Genomic DNA, 25,557 nt, shown 5'->3' on the forward strand with positions numbered 1-25,557 from the left:
TACGTTCCGACAGTATACCTGCATACTCTTTATGATCAGGTAAGAGTCATGTTGAAAAGAAGGTAACCTCTTCACAAGAGCACAAAAACCCATCAGAACTTCAGAATAAATGTATTATGACTATGTGGGAGCTTCACAGGGAAAATCCTAAAAGCTTCGTGGATTGACTTACTGGTATTTTCTCAGAAATAGAACTGCTGTTCCCTCACGTGCCGGCCCATTTCCTTCCCCATTTGGCCAAGATCTCCCTTTTAGAAATAGAGAAATCCAACATTTCGGAGTGCAAAGGCTAAAGGAATATATTTAGGAACCTGGAAAAAAAACGATTCTACAGTCTACATAAAAAAATAAACACAAAAAATTTTCTGAATCTAATTCTCATTAAAAAAATATAAAAAGAAGTGTTGTAGTAATCTCGTAAGATATAAGAAATACTGCAAAATATGGCAATTACAATGATAAAGTTCCTGGGACAAGGACATAGAGGTAAAATCATGGGTAAAATAGATTTAGCCTAAAAAGTTAAAAAATTAATATATGACAAAGGAAACATCATACTAGAATAAAGAGGAAGATAACTCATCTACGAGAAAAACTATACATTTGCATCTTACGCTATGATCTCATCGGCAAGAAAAAAAACAGATCTGTATCTTACATTCTGACTGTGTATGCTTTTCTTTAAGCTCGGGATGCTGGGAAATCGCGGTTTTTGATCTCCACTTTTTTACGAATCTAATTTGAGCAGAATACATTAAGATCCACAGAATCCGAGAATCGTGGGGCAGATGTAATGGCCAGTTCGTGTCTCTCATAACTCACGAACCCTTTCGGCATGTCCCCGACAGGAGTGGACCCTCCACCTGAGCTCGGAGGAAGCCTCGTGTGAGTGCCCTGCCTTCCAGGAGCCCGAGCACTCGCCTGAGAAAGAGGGGTGTTACAGAGACGGTAGACCTGGGTCCCACCTTGGGTCCCTCCTTGCCGGGCATAAGTGACATCGGAGACATCCATGGCAGTCTCTGATTTTCAAATTCCTCATCTGTCTACTTGAGAGGCATCCCGATGAAGAGAGGCTGAACAGGGAGCAAGTACAGAACTTCCTCCGAAGCAGCAGAAAAGCAAGTTCCCCAAATCCATTCTCAGCGGGAGAATTGCCTTAGCTATTATTTCTTTAGATTTAGAAGGCAATCCAGCCCATCACTCTCTATTTAAAGAAAGACAGTAGGAGAAGAAATGATTAAATTCATCCTTCTTTAGAGAAAATCCTGACAAAATATCATAAAATTGTTATCTATTTTTTGCATAATAATATTCTAGATTTGGCCTCTCTAGGTTTCATCCGCATATTATCCATTTCCCAATGAAATAAAATAAAACCATGATGTCACCATAGGCAGAAGACAGTAGCTATAAATGCTCACTTACATGGGAAATGACAGGAACATTTTTCATGAAAGAATATAAAAAGCAAACTTTATTTAAAGGCGAGTTTTAAATAATTTAAGTCTTAAATTATTCATCAGCAAGCAACTTTGAGAGATCCATCGATTCTCTTCTCTATGGAATTTGTCACACTTTTTCCTCATTCATAGCCCCCGACGAAGCACATGGCTCCTTAACAAAAGGATTCCCCTCTGTTTTTCGATAAAACGTTCAAAATCCCACTCATAACTTTTCAGGAAGCTCACTTATTCGGAAGTGTCATGTCTTCAGAGCCCAAGTTTTGAATGGTTCTCGATCTATGGGACCCGCCCTTTGGGATACCCACTCCTAAATAGTCCCCCTAAACATTTTCCCCTCAACTTCTTAATACAACTCACCAGCAAAGATCCGAAATAGTAATTATGTTAAGTGCTGTACTCATCAAACGTCAAAATCTAGCACTCTTAAAGATCCATTATGCTACACACTGTCATCACAATTGTATCTGTGAGCCGAGCATTTTGATAAAGGCTAATTTAAATGCATGTTCTCCAGATCTGGGCCAAGCTAACGGGCTGGGTGAGTCCTAGCTTTATTTTATCTTTAACATAAAAATTGTGTCGTTCATAACACATACACACACACACACGCACAAATTCTGTCTGTACATTCCCTACTGGAAGGTTACCGATCACTTCCGTGACAATGAGCCTAAAGTGACCCAAGTTCATAGAAATACTTTGGCCAAATTACACTGGAACATTTTGGGGACAAGAATATGGGCCTGGGAGAATAGAGAGTGGACATTTTTGTTATTTATCTTTGTTTATTCTTTGAAGATTTAACACCACCAAGTGTTCCTTCAGTGAGTAATGGCATAGGTGAGGCTCGTGATGGGGAGACTGCATTTGGGTTCGGTGAACACAAGCATGCGGCATAGACTGTGCAGAGATCACATTTAACCTGCAGACAATTCAGCAGAGACCGAGGACGAGACTTGTGAATGGGGCATCATGAAGGTGTCCAGGGGTGGCTAGAAATCGTGAGGCGTCCAAAGTGTTGCAAGATATAGTTTTAGGATAATCGACAAGTACATATGTATTTAATAGTTGCATTGTGCAGGTTGAACGTAGAGAGAGGGAGAAAACTAATGTGGAATATCTTTATGTATTTTGTCACCTAGTTGAAGAGCATGTCTCTTTGCCTCATCCACGCAAGGAACTGCACTAGGTTCTAAGAATATAAAGAAAAATAATAAATTCACAGGCAGCTCTTGCCACCGAAGAATGCACAAACTAGTGTCAGGACGGCAGGAACGAGCCTGCGACAGGGGTAGTTCCCCGAGGAGATGGACCCACGAGTCACTTAGTCTGGCAGTAAACGCTTCAGCACCTGCTACATTTTGACCCCTGGCGACTTGTGGACAGAAAGGGCCCCTGGCAGGAGCCTGCGCGAAGACAACTACAAAACATCGTCGCAAGTCGCACCTGGCTCATGCTGCGTGTGTTTTACTCTGTTCCAACGTACTTTTCTTCCTCCGATCACTGGATCTATATAACATCGCAATGGATGGTGTTAATTCCATCCAGATAGGGACCGACACAAATTGTTTTGCTCGGCCTGCACCTGACCCCTGAATGAAGCACTTTGAACGACACCGCCGTTTGCGATGGTGGCCGCAGACGGAGTGGGTGATGTGTGGCGAAAAGTGGGCAGGAAAGGACAGGTGGGACCCTTGGATCTGAAACTGTCTGCGAGGAGCTTAATTTGGTCTGTGGCTGCACGGCGGTCTCGGGGTCTGCTCCTTTCCATGAAGGACCCACAGATCGTCGTTGGCGATTTCTATTTGTTTCCTTATATCTACAGAACATATATTGACTGATCTTGTTACCTAATTCTAATTCTCAGAACATATTTTCTGAAGGTCTGAGGAGGAAGAGACTACATTCTGGGCACCAGATACCGGGAGTTGGCTCCCAGAGTTGAGTATAAAATATATTTGTTAAACGGCCTTAGCAAAAGATGTTATTTTTCTTCAAAGTATCTCTTTTCTCTTTCCTTATTTGAAAAGGATCATGGGCCCCCTTTTTTAAACTAGTAAATACCCTTCCAATATCTCTGGTAAACGTCTCCCAATCTAGCACAGAGGAACCCACACGGGGCCAGCTCTTGAGCTGCGTAAGGTCAGAGCAGGGCTGGTCTGAGCACCTGGATGCCACAGATCACGTGACAAGGGGTGACACCTGGTGCTGTTTACTCGAGGTCTCTTCAGAGAAGTCCGCTGTACAGGTGCGCTCAGGAGCCTGACTTACCGCTTTTGTCAAAGCCGGTACTACAAATATAAGGTATGTATAACCTGTCTACTTGGAATTTCAGTTCTCCGCAAACTCAGTGCTATTTTGAAGTAGATTCTGGAATTAATGGAGAAGAAAGAGCAATGTGTTTGTCAGGACCAACCTGGTCCAGTCTGTTCGAGGATGGAAACTACCTATCTCCAAGCAACCGAACTCTACAGTGAGACCAACCGTGGACATTGAGTGTCGTTTGTCAAAACTGTGGCATTTTCTAGAACCCGGATTTAAAATATCACTGAACATAGGACTATGACGATATAGATAGGATCACGGTTCCATGTTAATAATTATCTATACTTTTTAATGTTGAATCCAGAGTTTAAGATACATACAGACCAAAGACTCACACGTTAATCGCCGAATACCTTTGCTATGCATGTTGTAACACAAAACGCGTTTTAAAAAACAAACCGTGAGGTTTGCTAAGAATACCAGTGAGAAAGCAATGTTCGTGGCCCTGTCGCAGCCTGGAATCACACCTGACACAAACTAGGGGCTCAATCGATCCTGCTTAAACGAATGAACTAAACTCCTGTTTCCAAAAAGGAATCTGAGGACCATTCGCCGGTCCACACGCAGGCGAAACTCCAGCATCAACACTCAAAGGCTCTGCTGACCATTACCTTGAAGGAGGGGCACCAATTCTTGCCGATAAATATCCAGATGCCAGAGAAACAGACCCGTTCACGTGAGGATCCCGTCCACAAAGCTGAGCCCGTGGAACTCAGGACCACTCGTGTCCTGACGACGTCCCCTCCACACACGTCTGTTCCACCTGCTCTTCGTCACTCCCGATACCACGTGGCTTTGCCTCCCCCATCTGGCTTGTCGCTCTTTCTTATTTTTTCAGGACTTTATCGTAACCCATGTATGTCCCTGATGGACATATTTGCGCAGCACCCACAGCGACCATGGCAGGACAGCCTCTGACGCTATGCCCGGTTCCCTGCGAGGCCCTCCCGCCCGACTGCGATCATCTCCCTCAAGAATGGCTTTGATCACTTCACCCAGTGTGGACGACGGGCGCTCCATGAAGCGCTGTACCGCAGCCACAGAGAAATGGGCTGTAACCAAAAGTCGGCGTCTTAATGGAGGGTCGTGATTACTGTCATTGTAATTTGAAGTTCCCCAGCCACATGGTGATGGCAGTCACTGTGGCTGGGGTCCCTGGGTCTGGGTCTGGGTCTGGAGATGCTAGCTCTGCTCTGTGGCTGACGACACCCCCAGAGCACAGCCCACGGCCGTCACAGGCTGCTCTGGGTCCCGCCGAATGCCTGTGAGCGAAGGAACCGCATACTCACTCACTGCGGACAGCAACGACATCGTTTTAATAACACCTCAAAAGCGAGAAAGTGAGATTGAAACCGCATTTTACCTGCTGACGCTTTTCAAATTCCAACTTGATCCTGGACTTGATGCAATTGCAGGTGTCCTGATAGGTCTGCTGCAGAGCGAGCTCCATGAGGTGCTTGTGGTACGCGCCCGCCAGGTTCCCGCAGATGAAGATGATCACGTTGGCCAGGATCTGAAGACAGAGAGAGCTGCTCAGGAGGGTGAGTGTGTCTAAGTGACGGACGCGACAGCAACCAAAGGCACACTAGCAACGGTCTTCCGAGGGAGGCCTCTGAAGCTGATTTTACGTTTGTTCGCGAGTGAACATTTGTGTGTACTGAACAGACGCTATTGCCTTTGGGGATGCTAGACCCTTCTCGGATCCACGCCCGTTCATAGATGACTCTGCAGTCCCTCACTCGTCTTTGGGCTCAGCCATGTGTCTTGCTATTGCTAATGCAAGATGGCGGGGGGAGGAGGGGGTAACGCTGTGCCAGAGCCAGCACAGGCTTAGAAGGCCTGGCATGTCTTGAGTGACGAAAGATGCACGGGGAGAAGCCATTCCCGATAGCCCGCAGTTCACTGCTGTGTGCCACCGAGATCTCGTGGTTGTTACGCAGCATTATTTCGACACTAGGTGACTGATCCAGGTGGCCCTGACACCCAGCCTGTGTTTGCTGTGCCTAGATAAGTGATATTCCCTATCATCTTTTGTTTATATAAAAATGTGGTAGCTTTTCAAAACAGATAAGTCACTACTCCTCTGATGATAAAAATAATGTGTCCACAAAGCTTTGGTGGAAAAACAAAAAAAAACAAAAACAAAGAAAAACTAAAACTAATTTATGATTGTCCTTCCCAGAAGAAGGGTCTGCCACCCGTGTGGCCTTGTCCCCACTCCATATCCACTGTATCCTCAAAAGTTTTGCCATACTTTGTTTTGCCAAGACTTCTACCTTTTTTCAAAATGAGTGAATTCATCCTGAATGTAATGTTTTGCTTTGCTTTTTAAATCAAACATTTAATCAGGATTTTCAGGTCAAAAAATTCTTTGGAAATGGAATTTCGAACACTCAAATATTCCGTTCTAAGAACCTATCATCATTTAGTTATGCCATACACTTACTTTATTAATATATTTTTTTGAGTTTGCATCACGCTACGGTGGTCAGTCTTGCGTATAAAGCTGTGGCTTCACAGTTAATCATTTCTGCGGGCTCGATGAATAAAACACAGCGAGTCGAAAGCCATGACTATTTTTTAAGTTCTTGATACACGTTGCAAAACTGCCGTGAGGAAGTGTTTGGCAATGGCCTCGTCGGCGTGCGCGCCTACCTAGCACGCTCCTTAGACGGTGGTGACAACCTGTGAACGGATGATCGACGTCCGCTCTTCTGTGCCCGGGGCCAGACGCACAGGTCTGGCCGTGGACACAAGGTCACGCCAGGGCAAACGCCCCGGCACCCTCTGCCACCGGCCTTCCTTCCCTCCCAGCAGTTCAGCAGCGGCTTCAACAACACAGGCAGGGCCTTGGTTCCCAAAGGCCCGTGCCCTTCCGTGACAGCGCCCTACGAGCACAGCCCAGGTGGCCCCATCAGTCACCTGATGTGGGGAGCGCGCGTGGCTATGACTTGAACCCCACTGGAGAATTTTTATCCCAGAGTCTTCCAGGTTCCCTGTGATGGAACTTTCCAGAGACTTGTCCTGTCCTCCCTCTACACAGCACAGCCACCTCCCCCGGCAGCAAGCGGGTCTCCCCTCTAGGAAAGGAGTCACAATCACCTCCTCTGTTCGCAGCCAAGCCGTGAGCCCAGTGCACCCCACGCCCCGATGCCCAGCTCCGCAGGAGATGGCTAACTCAGGGGACAGTGGCCAGTCCCCCTGGCACAGACCGAAGCCACGTTCTCCACGCACTTGCAATGATGACAAAGGCGACATCTGTCCTCCACCTGCACGAAGCCCTCACCTCTCTCTCCATGGGTCTGAACACAGAGAGGAAGTGGGGGTGCTGATTATCAGCCTCCCGAGGCCTTAGGAAACCCATCTCGGGCAGAGTTAGAAGTGGGAAGGGCGGTGCGGGGAGCCGCTGTTCAGACGAGGAGGGGCTCACGCAGCGTCCCAGCTAGCCCGGGTCCTGGAGGCGGGAGCTCCTGGAGCTCACCCACTCTCCCAGCACCCCGGAAGTGTCCTCGTGTGCATCCATATTGCACGCGCCCACCAGCACTGTGGACGATCGAAATCTTAACTGTGGGTACTGTGCGCTGTGCATGTGCATGATGAGCGTGTGATATGTGCACACGGGATGCGCATATGTGTGGTTTCTGTATGATACATGCATGATACATGTGTGCATGACATGCATGTAAGGTCTGCATGGTGTGTATGGTATGTGTGATTTGTATGTGTGATGTGCACGTACTTATGTGACACTTATGTATCTGTGACACACCGATGATTGTGTGCGATATGCATGTGTACACTGTCTATGTTATATAAGTCCGTGTGCACGCTGCATGTGATTCACATGTGGCATGTGTGTGATGTGTGCATTGCCGTGTGTCGCAGTGTGGTGTGTGCACGTGACATGCACGTGTGACACATGCGTGTGGTCTGTGCGGGAGGCAGGTGTGCACCCACCCGGAGCATGGGGGCAGGTGGCCAGACGTTCCCAATGCGGGACCCTGCCCTTCCCACGCTCTCCACACGTCAGCTCTGTGAACAGCAGCCACCTCAGCACAGGGAGATCCTGGCCAGCTTCCTGGCTTCCTGGCTGAGGATGGGTCCGCTAGCTGATGTGCATGAATCTGAGTGCCGTGCCCACCCAGGGAGCATGGTTAATAAAGCCTCGGCAGACGTGGCTTCTGGAAAATGGCCATCTCCTTTGCTCAGGGTTCTTCAGATCTTGCCACTGCTGGATTTGCTCTGAAGAACAGCTCACCAAAGCATGCAGACAATGGGAAGTGCCAACACAAACCAGACAGCTCAGAATTAGCAAATGCTATCTCTTCGCTTATTAGGTGCAGCTGAAATAATAATAAAAATAACACTGATGATCGATGAGAGCCTTTTCTTCTTCTCCCTAAAATATTCCTTCAAAGCAAAAACGCAAATATTTTAGTAAGCTAATTCCTCCAAAATAAAAGCCAACGCAAGCGGCAGAACTGAATGACACCGTCACCTGTCCCCAGGCCACCCCTGGCTCTTCTAGGACAATGCTGTCTCTCCCTGACACGATGTGCGGGCAACTCAGCACTGTCATGGCACTTAAAGAAAGGCTTTCTTTCGGTCATTCATTCTGGATTCTTCGTTGCTTCAAGTAACTTGTATTCCTGGCTATAGAGAATTAGAAAGAATGCATTTACCGGTCCTTATTTAGATAGAAAAATCCTTAAGAAATAAACAACTAAGAGTTTTACTGCCAAGTAGAAAATAGTATTTCTTTTCTGATGAAAAAAATTAATCAAGTTGCAATCATTTCCAAAATGCTGTATGCAAGGTTCATAGCATGGGCCCTGGAGTTTTAATAACTACACAAATTTATAAATACTGACTGACGTCCTAAAGTATTTTTCTTTCAAAAGGTACATTCATATAATGACTTTGTACAAAATCGACACCACCAAGGAAGTGACGTGGCTAAAATTTTCTTTTCAAAAATCGTATCAAAGCGTTTAATTTTCTAGAAGACCGTTAAGCAGAACACACGAAAAATCCTATTTTCACAGTGTGGGATTTGTCGGATAACATCACACTGTCTCGACGTCCTCTTCCAACTTGTTGCTTCATTTAGCTTCTCACATCTGTCAGAAAACGGGAGAGGACACTGAGCCGACCGCGAGAGGTCTCAGGAGAAAACAAACCGTCTGAGGCAAAAACAGCCCTCAAAGTTTACCCCGAAGATTCAAACCCGGCCTCGAAATCAAGCACGGCGTGTGATTCGCAATCCGTGCAAACTGGCCGGAGCCGAGAAGTGGTCACAGAAGCCTGGTCACCTCTGGCACCCCACTTTCCCATCTTAACTTCACATAATGCGGGGCGACGCGTCAACGCTCGCCGTGCGTCTCAGGAGCCGCGTGAGTGATGACTCTGCGCTGGGAGCAGGCTGTGTCTACCGACAAATTGTGATCGTGCGTCCTCCCCACGGATCACCACTGACCTTCCAAACTTCCTTGCAAGAGTCCAAAGAGCAAAATGACCAGGAGGATGGACATGTTTTATCACTTCATTTTACAGGCAAAGAAACAAAGGTTTAACAAATTAAGGGGCGTGAGTGACGGCAGGCCCCTGGCCAGCCCTGGCTCTCGAGATTGTCCATGCACCCACCACACTGGCCCGACTCACCCAGGTCTCGTCAGGCTCCTGTTGTGTGATCCACCCTCTACTAGGGCGTTGGGAAGGTATCTCTAAAGAAAATCTAAAGGCATGTGTGTTACTTTGTAAGAAGCTAACATTATTTTTCTTTATAAAGCAGTTGTGTCTTATGCTATAAAGAGATTCCATCATTTCAAGTTATTTTAAGCGGCTGCATTGTGGAATCCACCTGCCCATGGAGCATCTAGCTGGCCATGTGCATGTCTGTTTGTGCTTGGAGGAAAGCAGCTGGGGCTCAGGCTGCTCCCAGTTGGATCAAGTGACCAAGGGTGAACGATCTGAGGATTATTTCACCTGGGAAGAGAGCGTGTAAGTGTGTGAGTTCACTGACGTGGAACATTTGAGCAGTTATCATGTTGGTTAGGTGGCCGCTCAGGTCCCTCGTGGTTCTGAGATGTTATGCATTTTAAGGAGTTTCATAGTCTGGTTCTTAACCTTATGTTAGGGCTGCGAACCGTAACGTGCACGGAGGTTGGCAGGCAGCACGCGTGCGAGCTGGGGGGAGGGTGCTACCCCAGCAATGATCAGGACGCTGTCACTTAAGGAGGTGATTTCTCTAGGAGCTGACCGCACAGGGTCGAAGGGTCAGGGAGATAATATAGCATTTGAAACAGGTCATCAGCTTCAAACCAAGCAGATCATAAATATGCAAAAACGCCAATTATAAGTCAAAGGCAAATAAAAGGGAACACAGCACTTGATGAAGAGAGCTGCAAATGAATATTCAGCAAGCTCACACGGCATCTCATAAGCATCAAATTTGGCTTAAATAGAACAGTGATCTTGCTGGGGAGAGAAGATGATCAGGGAGAATTTTCCTTAACTGAGCTCTCAAACGTGGCTGCAGAGAACCCCAACCCGTCTCCTTAGCATTTCTTCCAACTCCCTAAGAACAGCATTTGCTCTATGCGCTGACCTCAGAGTTTCTGCCTTCCATTAGTCATTCGGTGCAGAGCAGGAACACTGTGCTGTGGCTAATAGCATCCAATGCTCCTTAGGTCATATGTCAGCGTCTTCTTTTCATTTAAAAATCTCTCCAGATGAGGAGTGAAATTAGAAGGAAAGTGTTGTACCTGAGGGTTTATAGCCCCACAAAATTCCTACGTCGAAGCCCTAGTTCCCAGTGTAATGGCGTTAGGAGGCGGGGACTTTGGGAAATAATTAGGTTTAGATGAGGTCAGGAGGGTGGGGCCCTCATGATGGGATCAGTGTCCCTATAAGGAGAACAGGAGACCAGAGTGTGCTTGTTTGTCCCCTGCACAAGTGCACGCACGGTCTCTCTCTCTCTCTGTCTCTCTCTCTCTCTCTCTCTATCTCTGTCTCTCTCTGTTTCTCTGTCTCTCTGTCTCTCTGTCTCTCTGTCTCTCTCTCTGTCTTCTCCCTCCCCCTCTCCCATCCATGAAAGGACACAGCAGAAAGGGTCCATCTGCATGCTAGGAAGAGGACTCTCACCAGAAACCGAATCAGCAAGCACCTCGATCTTGGCCTTCCAGACTCCAGAACTGAGAAATGAAAGTCTACTGTTTAAGCTGCATGGTCTGCGGTGTTTTGTTATGGCAGCCTGTACAGACTAAGAAAGTTATAAAGAAAATCGAAAGACCAACCACCTCAACAATGAGTGTTATTAGGGCTTCAGTTTAGAGACTGGAATTGGAAATTAGAAGTGAAATGGAATTTCATTTCCCATGTGAACAGCCACTAGGAGTAGAAAGTACCGTTGGTTGTGATTGTATTTCCACTATCCATTTTTATATTACAGCTACGATTATTAAATCTTTCCGAATAGCATATATCATGTGATTTTTCCAGCTATATTTGGGTTGAAGGACTAAAGAATCGTATACTTAGATAGGGCCCGAGTCCAGTATAACAGCTGATACAAGTGGAGAGGGGGTTTGAGAACCATCTGCTCCTCTTAGAAGAGCCCCCCACCAGCTCATCACAAGCCAACTGGAAGAGACGAGCCTAGAAGCCACTCGCGATCTTGACAGAAAGCTCCTCCCACAAACTCAGGCATTGAGAACACAGCTTCCCTGGAGGAAGGGAGAGCTGAGTTACCCACGCAGAAACCCCAACTGGTACCTCTCAGCTCAGTGACTACAAATCTGAAACTGATGGGGAAAAGGTTGGCTTGACTAAGAGTCAGAATAACAGAAAAGAGACAAAACATAGTTTCCAACTTTGACAAAGACTACGCCAGCCCCGCTCCATGGAGATTTATGGCTCACTCTACTTTCTGCGGGGGAGGGCATGGTCATATCGTTTACCCTCTCGTCATTCTGTCTTAGACTCCAAGCACAAGGGACAATTCTAGGTTTCAGGGGTTCGCCCCTCTCCACACAGGCAGAGAGAAAGCCTGGTAGATGTGCTGCGTGAAAAGTTCCAAAGGTGGGAAATGGACCACTCTGACCAAGTTCTGCGATGCGATACCGTTAGAGCCACGTCAACTTTACGATGCTCGGTGGGAGGGTTCTTAGCCCTTTAAGTCACGAAGGAACCACTGTGACCGCGAGTCGCATCCAGACTCTCTTGCATCCGAATGGGGCCAGTCGCTTCCCTTCCCTGGCGACCCGCTCTGCCGCCACGTCGCCAAAAAAATGCTACCTGCCACAGCCCCCTCCGCTCCCTTCTGCTTCAGCAGAGCTCCAAGCCCCGTTCTCAGCGCACCTGGGATTACAAAGGATTTTTTTACAGCTGGTCTCTGTTGGGTCCCAATGCTGTCACCTGGCCTAGTGACGTTTTGGATGATTACATCGTATTTTGTTAGTCGATCAATCACTGACGAACTGAACCTTACAACTCCATCATCCCCTAATAGAAGATACTGTCTCCTTGGTCTCGTGAGTCTAGATATTTGAATGAGGATTAATTATACCAAAGATGTCCACTCTGCTTATTTCAGAAACGCGTGAGACCAAGTGATCCTGGATCACCCAAGGGGCTTATGAAATGCTGGTCTCTGTAGCTTCCAAATCCTCTCTCCCACAGGAATGACATAGGCACAAGAGGAGGGCACATGTTAAGTGTTGCCCATCGATGTTTTCCACAAACTTTATAAATATATAATTATATACTAAGTACAACCCAAACTTACCTAATTCCAGTGATTTCAGTAGACTTAACAGTGGAAGAAAAAAAACAAATTTTAACACATCTTAGTTTAGACTTTCGATTACTTTAGACAGATCATCTCTCTAATCCAAATCAATGAAATTTAGCCTCCTTTAAACACTGTACATAATTCTCTTCATTCACTACCAATTTATAGGTGGCACAATCGATTGACATCTACCTTTTATCTATCTATCTATCTATCTATCTGTTTGTCTGTCTGTTTGTTTATTTATTTATTTATTTATTTATTTATTTATTTATTTATTTTTAGGCGAGGCACCCCTTGGTTGACCTCACAGATTGCAAGGACCTTGTCAGCTTACAATCCTTTCTTTTTTTATTTTTATTTTTTACACCTACAGCACCTGGTCTTCCTAGGTGGTCTCCCATCCAAGTACTAACCAAGCTCGACCCTGCTTAGCTTCCGAGATCAGACCAGATCAGGCTTGTTCAGGGTGGTGTGGCCGTAGACCACATCTACCCATTCGAAAGTTTAAAAGCCACCAGGAGTTCAGAGTCAGTCGACAAACACGACCGGGCCTATCAGACGCTCCAACCTGCGCAGCTGAGTCTAAGAGGAAATGATAACTCCGCTTCGTGGTGCGCATGCGCGACAGCACCCGCCTCGAGTAGCACAGCGTACAGGAAGGGAGGCGCGCCCTTACGGGTACCTGGGGTGCATCTGCGTTGCCATCCCACTTGCTTGCATGGCGACCTGCCCGTAACCTCATTTCTAATCTACACGGTAAACACAGAATTAAACAAACCTGCTGTCTGCGATCGAGCAGGAGGACACCTGTGACGGTAAATGGATCTACCTTTAGGTAACAAGTGTAACCTGACAACGAAGGGGAGAGGAATAACAGCCCAGGGACACAGCCCGGGCAATCGCGGGCGTGAACTCAAACGCGATATTAGAGAAGCGACAGATTTTAGCAAAATCCTGCTGGAACAGTCACGGACTCCACACACGGGAGAATGACGAGTGCCGCGCGTCACAAGATCTGCTTCAAATGACAACGCCCCTTCCGTCAGAACGAAAGTGCTCCAGACGTCGCGAGTCGTTAAGAATGACAAATAACCTCTCGGAGGCATAGCTGAAACCTTCTGTGAAAAGGAAAACAAAACAAAGCAAAGTATCTACTACAAACGAAACCTTAGATCTTTCGTTAATGATACTAATTACAGGATGGGATGCCTGACAGCGGCTCCCCTTTTCGTAGAATCAAAGGCCAAAATGTCCTTAAACATATCTCCCCGGGGTGTTCGCTTGGGTCACCTCCTCCTCTTTCCTCCCTGTCCTACTGATCGGAAGTGATTTCATCAATGTCTCATCAGTTCATATTTAAACCATCTTTAGCAGTGCACGTCAGGCATTTCCGCAAAAGAACGATTGCCCCCAAATTTCTAAGAAACGCACGTTTTAAACTTTATGTGAAATAATCTGTCTTTAAAACTCAATATCATATTGTTATGAACCAACGTATGGCTCCCAAATTTTCATTCCAACTTGTAGACTGTGTTCTGTAAGAATTCAAAGACAAGTTCTTAGACCCATTGAGACCAGACTCTGACTTCCGGTCACTTTGGACCCGAGACGCTACATTAGCTTGGCCCACTTCACCAAGAGGCATCGAGCAGGACGGCAGTAGCTTTTCCCAGTCGGCAGCATTCAATGACCATAATCGAAAGGGACGGGCTTTTGCTAAACACGTGTATTAATCAGCTCGTGCCGGGCGGCTAGAAGAACAGACATTCATTTCTCTCAGTTCTGGAGTCTAAAAGTCCAAGATCAAGGTGATGGCAGAGCGGGTTTCTCCGAGGCCTGTCTCCTTGGCTCGCAGATGGACATCTTCTCACTGTCCTCACGTGTGAGCTCGTGTGCCCCTGGTGTCTCTGAGTGTTCTCATCTCTGTGTTTATAGGGACACCAGGCAGCTTGCATCACAGCCCGCCCTAATGGCCTCATTTTGACTTGATCACTTCTTTAAATGCCCTGTCTCCAAATATAGTCCGCATTCTGAGGTCCTGGAGGTTGGGGCTTCAGCATGTAAATGTCTTCTTTTTCTTAGGAGGGTGGTGGATTGGCACAATTCAGTTGGTAACAACATGATATTGAGTTTTAAAGATAGATTATTTATAAATTACCAGAGAATCCACTCAGAGGTTAAAACTCGCATTCCTTAGAAATTTGGGGCTGGTAGTTCTTTTGCAGAAATGCTACATACCACTGGTGATGGTTTAATATGAAGTGAGATGAGATAGCCATTAAATTATTTCACTTAACGCACCTTTACTAAGCATTCATTTATGACCAACTAAATTTTGCACTCCCCCCGCCATCCCCACCAAGAAATCAGCTTCACTGGAATGAATGCAATGAAACCAGCCAACGAAGCAAGGGGACAAATGTAGGTGACGCAAAGCAGGTTTTGCAGAAGCCGGAGAGGTGAGATGTGGATTGTAGTTGCTTGGCTCTCAGACCGTCACCAAGAACCTCCTGCCACTCAGCATCCTCATTAGTGAGCGGCCTTTAGGAGACACGGGATGCTCGTGGTTGAAGGATGACAGCTGATAAACTGAGTGCGCTTCTCCCAACATCACTGTAAAATTCACTTGCAAAAAGCGAATCCGCCGCTGTAAAGGTTCCCAAATTTTCCTGGTTTCATAGCCCGTGGTGTCTTCTTCATTTTTCACAGCAGTTCCAGGCCAAAGGGATTATCTAAGAGTCTGGTTTATCAAAGAGTAAGGCCCAAACAACGTAAGTATTCCGCTCGACGAACTTCATGGCTGTTGGGAGAAAAAAGCCAACCCCAACGCGGAAATAAAGTATATATAACATTTCCGATTCACTCTTTCACAGACAGCGACTCACGATGGGCCCTCAGTAGCCACGTGCTCCTCGAGCTTGGCATCACATCACAAACCTGGATTTCACATCATCACTCACAGTTCCTGTTCTGTCTCGATTTTTGCACGGAACTGGCTTTTTGTGACAACAACTGCCCCAAACCCAGATTTACAGCAAAAGCAACGGGGCGTCATCTAATGCCAAAGCCTTGAACTTCCTCACGTTTGTGGTTTGCGTGGTGTGTGGCCACTGCTGTTTCCCTCAAAGATGTGTGATGCCGTGAGGTGCCCCAGGGTTCCCTGGCACACAGATTGGAAACCACATCACTAATGAAGTTCGGTTTCAATGAAACAAATAAATATATGAATTGATTAAATAGCATAAAAGTGTTACTAAAATTCTAATGAGCACGCTATCTATTTTCTCCTTTGTTATCTCTGAAAAGGTATATTTAATTAGACCAAAAACATATGAGACTCGCTGGCAGCTTACACAGAGGTGTTTGTTTCTGCCAAATAAACCCGACCTGAAAGCATTATTGTGCTAATTTTTACAAGATACAGCTCAGAGTAGTTATAGGTTAACCTTCTGGGTCAAAGTCTTCTGTGTGTCATTATCAACAGCAGGTACTTCCTCCCCAGGCCCACCTGTCTTCCTGGGCAACAAGAAGCAGCAATCTAAGGTACCCCATGAGTTCAGTTTTAATCAAGGTCTCACCTTCCCCAAAATGGCATATACAAAAAAAAGGAAGAAGTCTCACGAAATGACAATTTACAAAGGTTTCCTGATGGTGAGCTTTGCACACACTATTTCGGCTTATGAAGAAAATGAGAGAGAAAGCCCTAGCCCTCATTTAAGATCATCATGATCATATTTTAAAACTATCTAGTGATTCCAAGACGAAATGTATTTCTGTGATGCATTAACATGCTTCCTGATGGTGCGAAGAAGTATTTCAAGCCAGGAAAGAAACAGAAACCCATCCAAGGCTACTGAAGTTCTGAAGAACATGTATAAAAAGTTAAAAATATTCACATCATTTTCCAGTGGATGGATTACATAATAAAACTGCCCACTTAAAAAAAAAATCAAGAGAAAAATTATTAGATGAAATTCCATTTATTTTGTATCATATATAAATCAAGCATTAGCCAATTAGAGCAATATTTCCTTCCTCACCATTTATTTTAATAATTCGAGAAACATTTTAAAGTCTTTTTTACCGAACAAGGCTGTTTGGAACATGAAACTAAGTAGAAGCAGCAGAAAAGTTTATCGCATGTTAAAAAGACAGAGAGGGTCATCTGAGGAAAGATCTTCACACTGGAAAGGAGAAACAGCAAGACACAGAGCTTCCCATGGCCAGGAGTCCTGGAAGCTGTGTTTTTCCGATCAGAGAAATGGAAATGCTGGTTTTACTATGGGAAAAGTTTCGCACCTCAAGGATTTCTATAAACAATCACTGCACTGAAAGACGCTGATGGGCAGAAAACGTGCCCTGCATCAGAACCACAGGCGAGGAGAATCGGAGAAGAGGAAACTGTTTGATTTTCAAACTTGCATTTAGGAATTGCTTTGCAGAGTTGAAATCTGACAATCCAACGCTGGCATTTGCAAGAATAACATTTGCTAAGCTCCGTGCGTAAGAAAACCACACAGATCTGGATCATCAACTTGATTATCAATTATCTCCAGGCAACAGGGATTCTAGGCTCCGGTTCGCTCCGAAAACTTCTCTGTCATCCATCTCTCACTCTGAACCAGTCCCAGCGGCAAGCAAGCCAGCTCCTAACCAAGCAGCAACCCCCTAACACACCCAACCCTGCTTCCTCCCTTTCCCATCTCCCTTCACGGACAAACCTCAGAGCCTCATCCACTGAAGCTCTTTCTACTTCTTTGACTCCTGACTCTCCATATCCCGCTTCAAGCAACCCCCAAGACGCCATCGGAACTACTCTCGTCAAGGGTACTGGTCACCGTCGCCTTTGCCAAACCATCACCTTCCTTGTGCCTTCGCTGCCATGAATCCTGAGCAGCACCCTCGGCAGCAGCTGGTCACCTTCTCCTGCCAGGAATTACGACTTCCCTGGGAAACGTGGCCGGACACTCCCCCGGGCAGCCTATGCCATTCCAGATGACTCCGCCGTCTGCGACTCACACGTCGCACCCTCCAGGGCTCTTTCTTGGTTCCCTTCCCTTTAAATCTCCCCGATTTTATCCCCACGTGGTCACCCGTACACCTGGCTTCTTCATCACCATCTAAACAGGACCGATTCCCAAGTCGGACCGCTAACCCAGATTCTCCTTCTGAGGTCCGGGCTCAGAACTGCATCTCACTGGAATATCTCGCATGCTCACCCCACACCGAACCCTTCGTGCATCCAGCACCTGTCTGCGTCCTCACCTTGCCCTCATTCCCTACCTTCAACTCCACTCTTCCCCTTGGCTCCAACTTGCCCATCTCTTCAGGCTCAAGGCCTTTGCCCACCTGGCCGGTGCATCTCTAATGGAGGTGCATACTTTAGGGCTTCAGATATTCACGCCTTCACTTATTCTCAATGGGGGCCATCTCACCCCCAAGGGGCCAAACATTGGTTCTTGGGGAAATAAAGCAAAAATCTATTAAATGCATAAAATATAGATATTCATACATTACATAAATAGACAATAAAATTTCATGGGGGGTCAGAGAGGGAAAAAAATATCTAAAAAGGCCCCCTAGGAGAGGAGTAAAGGAGACAAGTGTTTCTAGACTCAACTCCACTCCACCTGAGTCGTCCTCATCCTCACGGATGAACTTCAGATATGGCGGCTTCTTGTTTCATAAACAGGAGGTGAGAGGAAGTTTCATGCAGCCATCTGGTCTACCCGACGGTCTAGTTTATTCCCCAGGACAAATTCAGCAGTTAGCATTCTGGGTTTAAAAGACATTCTTTTTCACTTTTGTTAGAGCAGAAGTCAGCCTCCCAAGTCTGGTAAAGTTTAGGTTACTGGCAAGATCACGCCTCAGAGTTCTCCTGACCGACGGCCACTCACGGCAGCGTGAACGCGCCCAGGTGGGCAGATACTACCTGTGAGGACGGGCTTCCCCAGGAGACACGTCTGCCATCTGATTACGTCATTCTTCAGATCGAGACCAGTTTATCTAAAACTCCACAAGTTTAAAATCCCCTTCGTGACCTGTGTCTCTCTTCCATTTGGAAATGTAGATAAATCACACCCAATCCCGCACGTGACTTTTGCCATCTTTTACAATTCTAATGAACCTAATGAAAATATCAACATACACGAATGCAAATTTCATGCGCAAACTGTGCTCCATTTAGGAAACTGAAGACTTATCTTTTAAAGCATGCTGTCAGTCGTAAGTGCCATACAAATACGTTTTCCAAATCGACTTTAGCGTCTGGAGAGTAAGATAAAGCTTCGTCAGATCTTTTGCTCACCAGAGCTCACTGTACTACGATTCTGCATCAGAATCACCTGGCACTTTAAAAAGATATGTGCCCGGAGCCCATTCCTGGAGAGGCGGTAGGTTATTAATTTTTTTACATAAATCTCCCCAAGCGAATATGTTGTCACTACCGTTGGAGAAAGCCACGTCAGATAAAGAGGAGATGATGACACTCAAATACTGCCGGAACCAAGCAACGATTCCAGTAGAGAAAAGAGCTCAGAATAAGTTAATAACGGATTCAACAACGGCCGATGCTATTGAGGAGGAGCATCTCTCAAAGAGCTGGCCCTGCTGTTCACACTGAAAATGTGCAGCGCGGTGCGATTATTCAACCCAATAACTCACTTAGGAGGGAAGGTCGACACCGTGGTGACAGGACCAGAGCGTTAACCGGGAGAAAGCTGGGGCCGAGGGGTAGGGATGGTGCAGAGAAAGAGACGGAACGAGGTGAACGAGAGACGAGCCGAGGCCAACCACAGATACGCACATCCGAACAGACAAACGGGACTTCGGAGGACCCGCAATAACGGGTGAGCCGGGGCCAGGCGTAGGGGTAGAAGACGACATGTACCTGGGGTGACGCCGACTCCAGCAAAGGGACGACGGGGTCTCCCGTATCTTTGATTTATTTATTTTAGGCGAGGCAACCCTTGGTTGACCGCACAGACTGCAAGGACCTTGTCAGTTTACGATCCCTTATTTTTTCATTTTTTTACGCCTACAGCACCTGGTCTTCCTGGGTGGTCTCCCATCCAAGTACTCACCAGGCCCGACCCCGCTTAGCTTCCGAGATCAGACGGGATGGAGCTCGTTCAGGATGGCGTGGCCGTAGACTCTCCTGTATCTTTTAAAGGGATGTTTTAAATGCACCTCAAAAAGATGGGGCTCTCTCCTCACACATTTCGAAAGCAAAGAGCAAGCATTCAGTGGTTTCTAAGGCAAATGAAAAACAGACACCGAGTTCAAACTAGCTAATAAATGAGCTTTCTGAAGTTCCAACTCATTCTCTTTTTTCCTCCGTTCGAGCAAGTCCGTCTCCTAAATCTGACAGCATTCGGATTAACGAATCTGATTAAGTTGGGATCAATATTACGGAATTGCTCCCAGATGCGGCCTTCACTAATAAGGAAATGTTGCATTTCAATGATCACTGACCGAATTTAGATTTCAATGTGAAACTATTTCAAAAGTACTAATAATGTTAAGTTTTATTAAGTTCGGTAATTAAATCTCGACTTTGATTACCTCTCGCTTAATGTTTAACTAATGCGCAGAAAATATAATCTGCATAGTTTTTCCCCCGGTCTCTCCTTTGTTTTTTGCCTCGACGTCAGCACCAGATGCGGACCCGCAGGAGAACGCGGTAGCAGAGGCCGTGCCAGAACCCAGGACACTGGAACACCTGTGGGCGCACCCATGTCTCCCCGTCTCAGTAACGGTCGTCCTCAGGTTTCACGGGACCCTCAAAATGACCACCCTGGAGCTTCCTGGCAGTGAGGGCGGCCACAGCACCACATTCCAAACAGCATTCACCCGTATCTTAAAAGGGCAAAAGTCCTGCAGTCTGGTAATGTAAGTACTTTGGAGTTTATTATTGCCTATCAAATGAATAGCTGTCCTTATCAACCCTGGCATCAGACGAGAGGACAATATTAGCGGCGTCGTGGGGACGTGTAGGATCCAGGACAGAGGGTGGATGTTCACACATTCCCAAGTTCTTATGTAACTGAGAAGGGAAGCAGACATGAGCGAAATTGGCTTCAGAAGAGGAAGAATCTTTTTATTAGTTTCCTAATAAAAAGGAGCGGATGCGATTCATAGGAAGCTTCTACTTTCTACTCTTTCTGCTTGCTCGGAGTGCAGATGAAATGGCTGGATCTGCAGCAGCCTCCATATGACTGTGAGAGAAAAGCCAATGGACTCCTGGAGGCATCGGTCCCGATTTCATTCATCTGCTGGACCAAGGTCAGTAGCCTTCTACCTTTGGATTCCTTTTTATTTGAGGCAAATAAATCCCCATTTGTTTAAGCCTCCGCAGTCTGGTTTTCTGTTTCTTGCAGCCAAATGTAAGGCTGACTCATATAACTGGGATATCCATCCGATTGAGTCAGCAAACGCAGCTTTCCCTGTGCTGTGGCATACGCTTCTGCTACATATAGTCTTCTGAGTGCATCTGGCATAAAGCAAATTAATCGAGATCACACATAAAAGCTATGTATGGAATGTACTCTAAATAGGCTGGCAAACCAATAAGAGAAGGAACTCAGACCCATCTGAGAAGAATTAACCTCTCGATGGAGGTGATAACGTCGAGAGAGGTTTGAGTTGGAGAGGCGGGTCGGGTGATGTATGGGAGAGGTTAAAGGGCCTTCTGGAGGGTCGGCCTGGAGGTAAGTTTTACAAGGCAGGGCTGACGTCGCTCCATGCACGCAGGTCTGCAAGCCGAGAGGAGGCAAACCCAGCCAAACTGGGGAAAGTCCTGGACTGGACCAGCCGGAGGGGTTAAGAGAGAGCAGTGGAAACAGGAGAAACATTCTTTCCCTCGAAAAACTGACTATATCGTCATGAGGGTTTAAGAAACTCACCAAAGAAAAATATCAAAGCAGATTTTGCTCAGGTACCATTATTTCGACAGTACCGGGTTTAACGATACTACTTTCTTAAAAAAAAAAAAAAGAAAGAAAAAAGATCTCTCTACTGGAAGCTGTGGATGTGACTCTCCTTGGAAGAACGACATCTTTGCGGATGTAATTAGATTGGGGATCAGAGAGGAGAGCAAACTGGATTAGGGTGAGCCCTAAATCCAATGACAAGCATCCCCGCCACAGGAGAAGACAGAGGAGGTCACGTGAAGACAGAGGCAGAGACTGCAGTCACGAAGCCACAGCCAAGGGACGCCCGGGGCCACCAGGAGCTGGAGGGGACAGAGAGAGGAAAGATCGCCGGCCTTGGAGCCTTCGGAGCGAGTGGAGCTCTGGTGACGGCTTATTGCTTTTGCACGTCTGGCCTCCTGAACTGTGAGAGGACAAATCCAGTCTGCTTTAAGTCATCGAGTTTGTGCAAACACGTTACAGCAGCCCCGAGCTCATCGTGCACCGATGCAGTATCCGTCACTGCTGGGAAGATGAGGAGGGGAGGAGAGGAGGGAGGAGGGAGGAGGGGAGGGAGGGAGGGATGCCGGTGTGGGAGAGACCAGGACGGATGCTGCACGCTTCCTCCTGGGGAGTTGGCCTGACTCCCTCGCTCGTTAGACAAACACCGTTCCCTCAGGGAAGGCCGTGCTGCTGGGGCTCCTCATGCCCAAGCTCAGAGCCGAGCCTGTCTTACTGGGTTTTGTTTCAAACATCATGGTGACTGCAGGAAAGAGTTTGGGTCGGAGTCCGTGCGTACCTTACGTGCCTACATCCAGCTTAGAGGCAGACATTCTGACGTCCCTTTAGCTGCGTTCTGCTCAGCTCAGAGGAGGAACACGTGTGTAAAGGTGCCGGAGGTGCCTTTTCTGAATTTCTCCCAGTTTTTGTTTTTTACTTCTTAATGAAACATGGTATTAAGTTTAAAATTGAACTATTAACAACTTAATATTAAATTGGCTTATAGAAACCACTGTCGAAAGAAAAATGAACTGGATGGGGCGCTGAGGGGCTGGTTTGGGGCGTCTTCTGGTGTTGGGTCTGTGCAGAAGCCACGACTGTGTAGCTCCAGCCTTCGCCTTGGATGGGGTAAGCCAGCTGCCCCGGACTCCACACCTCACCGCTCCCTGAAGGCTGCGGGACCAGCCTTGGAGGCTTGCCTGTGACTCTGAGATACTTCAGTATTCATGGACACGGTCCATCCGGTGACTTTTGGACATTTAACCTTGGACCAGTGGCCTGCACCCCAATCATCACGGCCACAGCCTTGGACTTTCTGATCACACGGACCCATCTACCTCAGAAACCTCAGCCTCACTGCCTACCCCTTCTTCCCTTCTAGCTTCATACGGCCCCGCCGTGAACCCGTCACAGCGGCCTCGCCCCTGTCCCTGCCTCTTCTGCTAACCTATCGGCCGACTTGCTGGCATGGCCTCTCCAGACGGCCGAGAACTCAGCACGAATGACAGAATTTCTTCCTGCCGCCTCCAGTCAGAGCCATCCCTGGCCTTCTTCCCGCTTCTGCTCCCTCCCCTTCCTCTTCTAGTGTTTGGCCCGGTCCACACCTAAGTGACTCCAGAACTCAGCCCAGGTGGCACCAAACGCAGAAGGCAGAAGGCGGTCCCGCTCCCATCCCCGGCCTAGCCTGGCTGGGCGGCCTCTCTCCTCCCCACGGCCCCTGTGAAGTGCGCATCTTGAGCTGAACTTGCTTGAGGACTTGTCCTGGGGCGGACCGCCTGCTTCGGAGAATGTGCCTTCATTGCACTGTGTCAATAAGAGCAGGGACTTTTCCACCATCGAGCACCATGCAAGGCACAGCGATGAATGAATGAATGGCCCATTCCAGCTCGATGCTTCCGCTCGTGTGTCATCGCTTCCTGATTCATTGTTCCCCAAGGAAAGTCAGTCTCGCCTTGTGAGGGTCGAGGGCAGGGGCGGCAGGCGACAGGGCCGGGACCCCTGATGTTCCACGAGCTTCTAAGTGCAGCTTTGAAACCTCCCTGTTGTGAAGGGGCCTCCGAGGCCGCAGCCTGAGCTCTGACTTCTCAAAGAGGGCTCTGTGCAGCTTCGCCAGAAGCTGCCTGAACGTTTGCTTTGCATCGGGCCCAAACCGCAGCCCAGCCTCACGGGGGCCCTGCCTCCCGCTCCCTCGCCTTTGGGCAGACGCCAGAAATAGCAATTGCCAGAGGAAGTGAGGAGCAGCAAAAGCCTCATAGTGTTTCTTTGCCCTTCAGAGAGTTAAAAAAATAATCGAGATAAACAGAGATTTCTGGGTTTCGCTCCCCATTCAGTGCAGACCTGAGACAAGTCTTGTGGGCTTGGCTCTTAAGGAAGCTCAAAAAATTGCTCGTAGAGCTGCTTTTTCTCATTCATTTTCCTCATTCCTCGGTTGTTCTTCACCTCGCTCTCCCCGCCCATGCGATACCACTGTACCGTGGCTCTATTACTTGTACGCAGCCCATCTTAATTCCCGTGTGAAATAAAGTAAGGACTTTAAAAAATAATGACCTCAATTCACCAACTCCGTGATCTCGGGGATATGCCGACTATGACACTTCATTCCGCGGACACTATTTACTAATAATAATAGCGATCGTAATAATAGTTACAGCAGCCACGGCTGAAACACCAGCTGAGCTATACGCAACTCTTATATTGGGCCAAGCATTGTTTCAAGTACAAGCTACTTATTAATTCACTTAATCGCTTTAATGTCTCATTTTACAGACGGACGAATTTATAAAGAAGGGAGGTGACTCACCCCCGGGGCCCGGGACCCCAGCCAGTCCGACCGCAGAGCTCACCAGCTCAGCCACTCCGTTCATCTGCCCCAGATGACGAAATGACAGAATGAATTTTTAGGAAAACACTTTAGATTTTTTGCTGCTGCTCAGATGTTCTCAAGTAACAAGAAGACAGTCGGTAAACCGATCCCTCAGGTAATGAGATCGCTGTTGTAAATACCAGCTATGTGATTAGTGGGGGCACAAGGAAGCCATGTATTACCGTGAACTTGAGATATCATGTGGACGTGAGTTTGGATGTCCCGCACATGGGCTAAATCAAACGATCGGGCATTTGATAATCACAGAAACGTATCCGTGAGCAAGGCTGTTATTTTGTTTATCCATCTCAGAAATGCACCTTTAAAAAGTTACTTTCTAGTTTCTTTGCGAAAGCAACTATGAGATCCAGCTTGCCAACCATGAAAGGCTGGCAGGGAGGAAAAATACATCAATTCTTCAGTAAAGGAATATGTTATCCTGAATATATTATACACCTTTGCTATCATGTCCGGCTGGGCAAGGTCTCTGGAGAGAGTGTGGTCACCAGACCGTGAGAACAATGACAAAGGATTGTGTTTAAAACAGCAGCACAAGATTTCTGGCATGTCTACATAATTTGCTAGTATTTAAGTCGTTTGTAACTTACAGACACCCAGAGCTCAGGAGGTGTCAAACGGTTGTATTTTTGTTTTTGAACATCAAAGAGAATTTTTATCTCCAGCAGGAAGACATGCGAGGGAAAAGCGAATAACAGATTGCTCTTTCCTTGAGGGTTCGCACCATTATTTACAAAGCCAGAAACTGAAAACACTTCCTGTATGTTTGGAAAGAGCCAACCGAAATGCCCCAGATATTTCTGAGGCTTTAGAGATGAACAGAAGCGATGTAAATAAAGACGTATGGAAATGGCTCCTGAAAGTATTAACATACAAATATTAAATAATAAATGAAGATTAGCAATGACAGTGGTCAGTCAAGAATATGCCGTTTAATATAAAAAAAATAATAATGCTAATATTGACCACTCTTTTATAACGACGCTTGCTTTTAATTCACTCTTACTTTCCTTCCGTGAGCTAGTACTGGGTGTGAGCAGGTGTTTGGGTGTCTGCTGCAATGTGCTCATTATAAGGGGACAATTATAATTAGATAATGAACAAAACCGCTGTCCCCTTGTAAGCCACTTTGCCTCGAAGGACAAAGAAAACAGATTAAAAGGGAGGGGGAAAAGGCAAACCACT

General features: G+C 46.8%; 1 protein-coding gene and 2 pseudogenes across 2 annotated transcripts in view; all 3 read right to left on the minus strand.

The window, feature by feature from the left end:
• ADCY2 (adenylate cyclase 2) overlaps positions 1-25,557 on the minus strand; it is a 316,696-nt gene that overhangs the window by 142,249 nt on the left and 148,890 nt on the right. For both annotated transcript variants that reach the window (XM_039842794.1, XM_039842793.1), the window contains one exon: positions 5,152-5,301. In XM_039842794.1, the coding sequence (XP_039698728.1) occupies positions 5,152-5,301 (150 nt within the window). The remainder of the gene's footprint in view (positions 1-5,151; positions 5,302-25,557) is intronic.
• On the minus strand, positions 12,947-13,065 carry LOC120586364 (uncharacterized; annotated as a pseudogene).
• Positions 19,616-19,734, minus strand: LOC120586366 (uncharacterized; annotated as a pseudogene).

This window comes from Pteropus medius, unplaced genomic scaffold (assembly GCF_902729225.1).
Source record: "Pteropus medius unplaced genomic scaffold, Ma_sr-lr_union100, whole genome shotgun sequence".
Lineage (NCBI taxonomy): Eukaryota > Metazoa > Chordata > Mammalia > Chiroptera > Pteropodidae > Pteropus > Pteropus medius.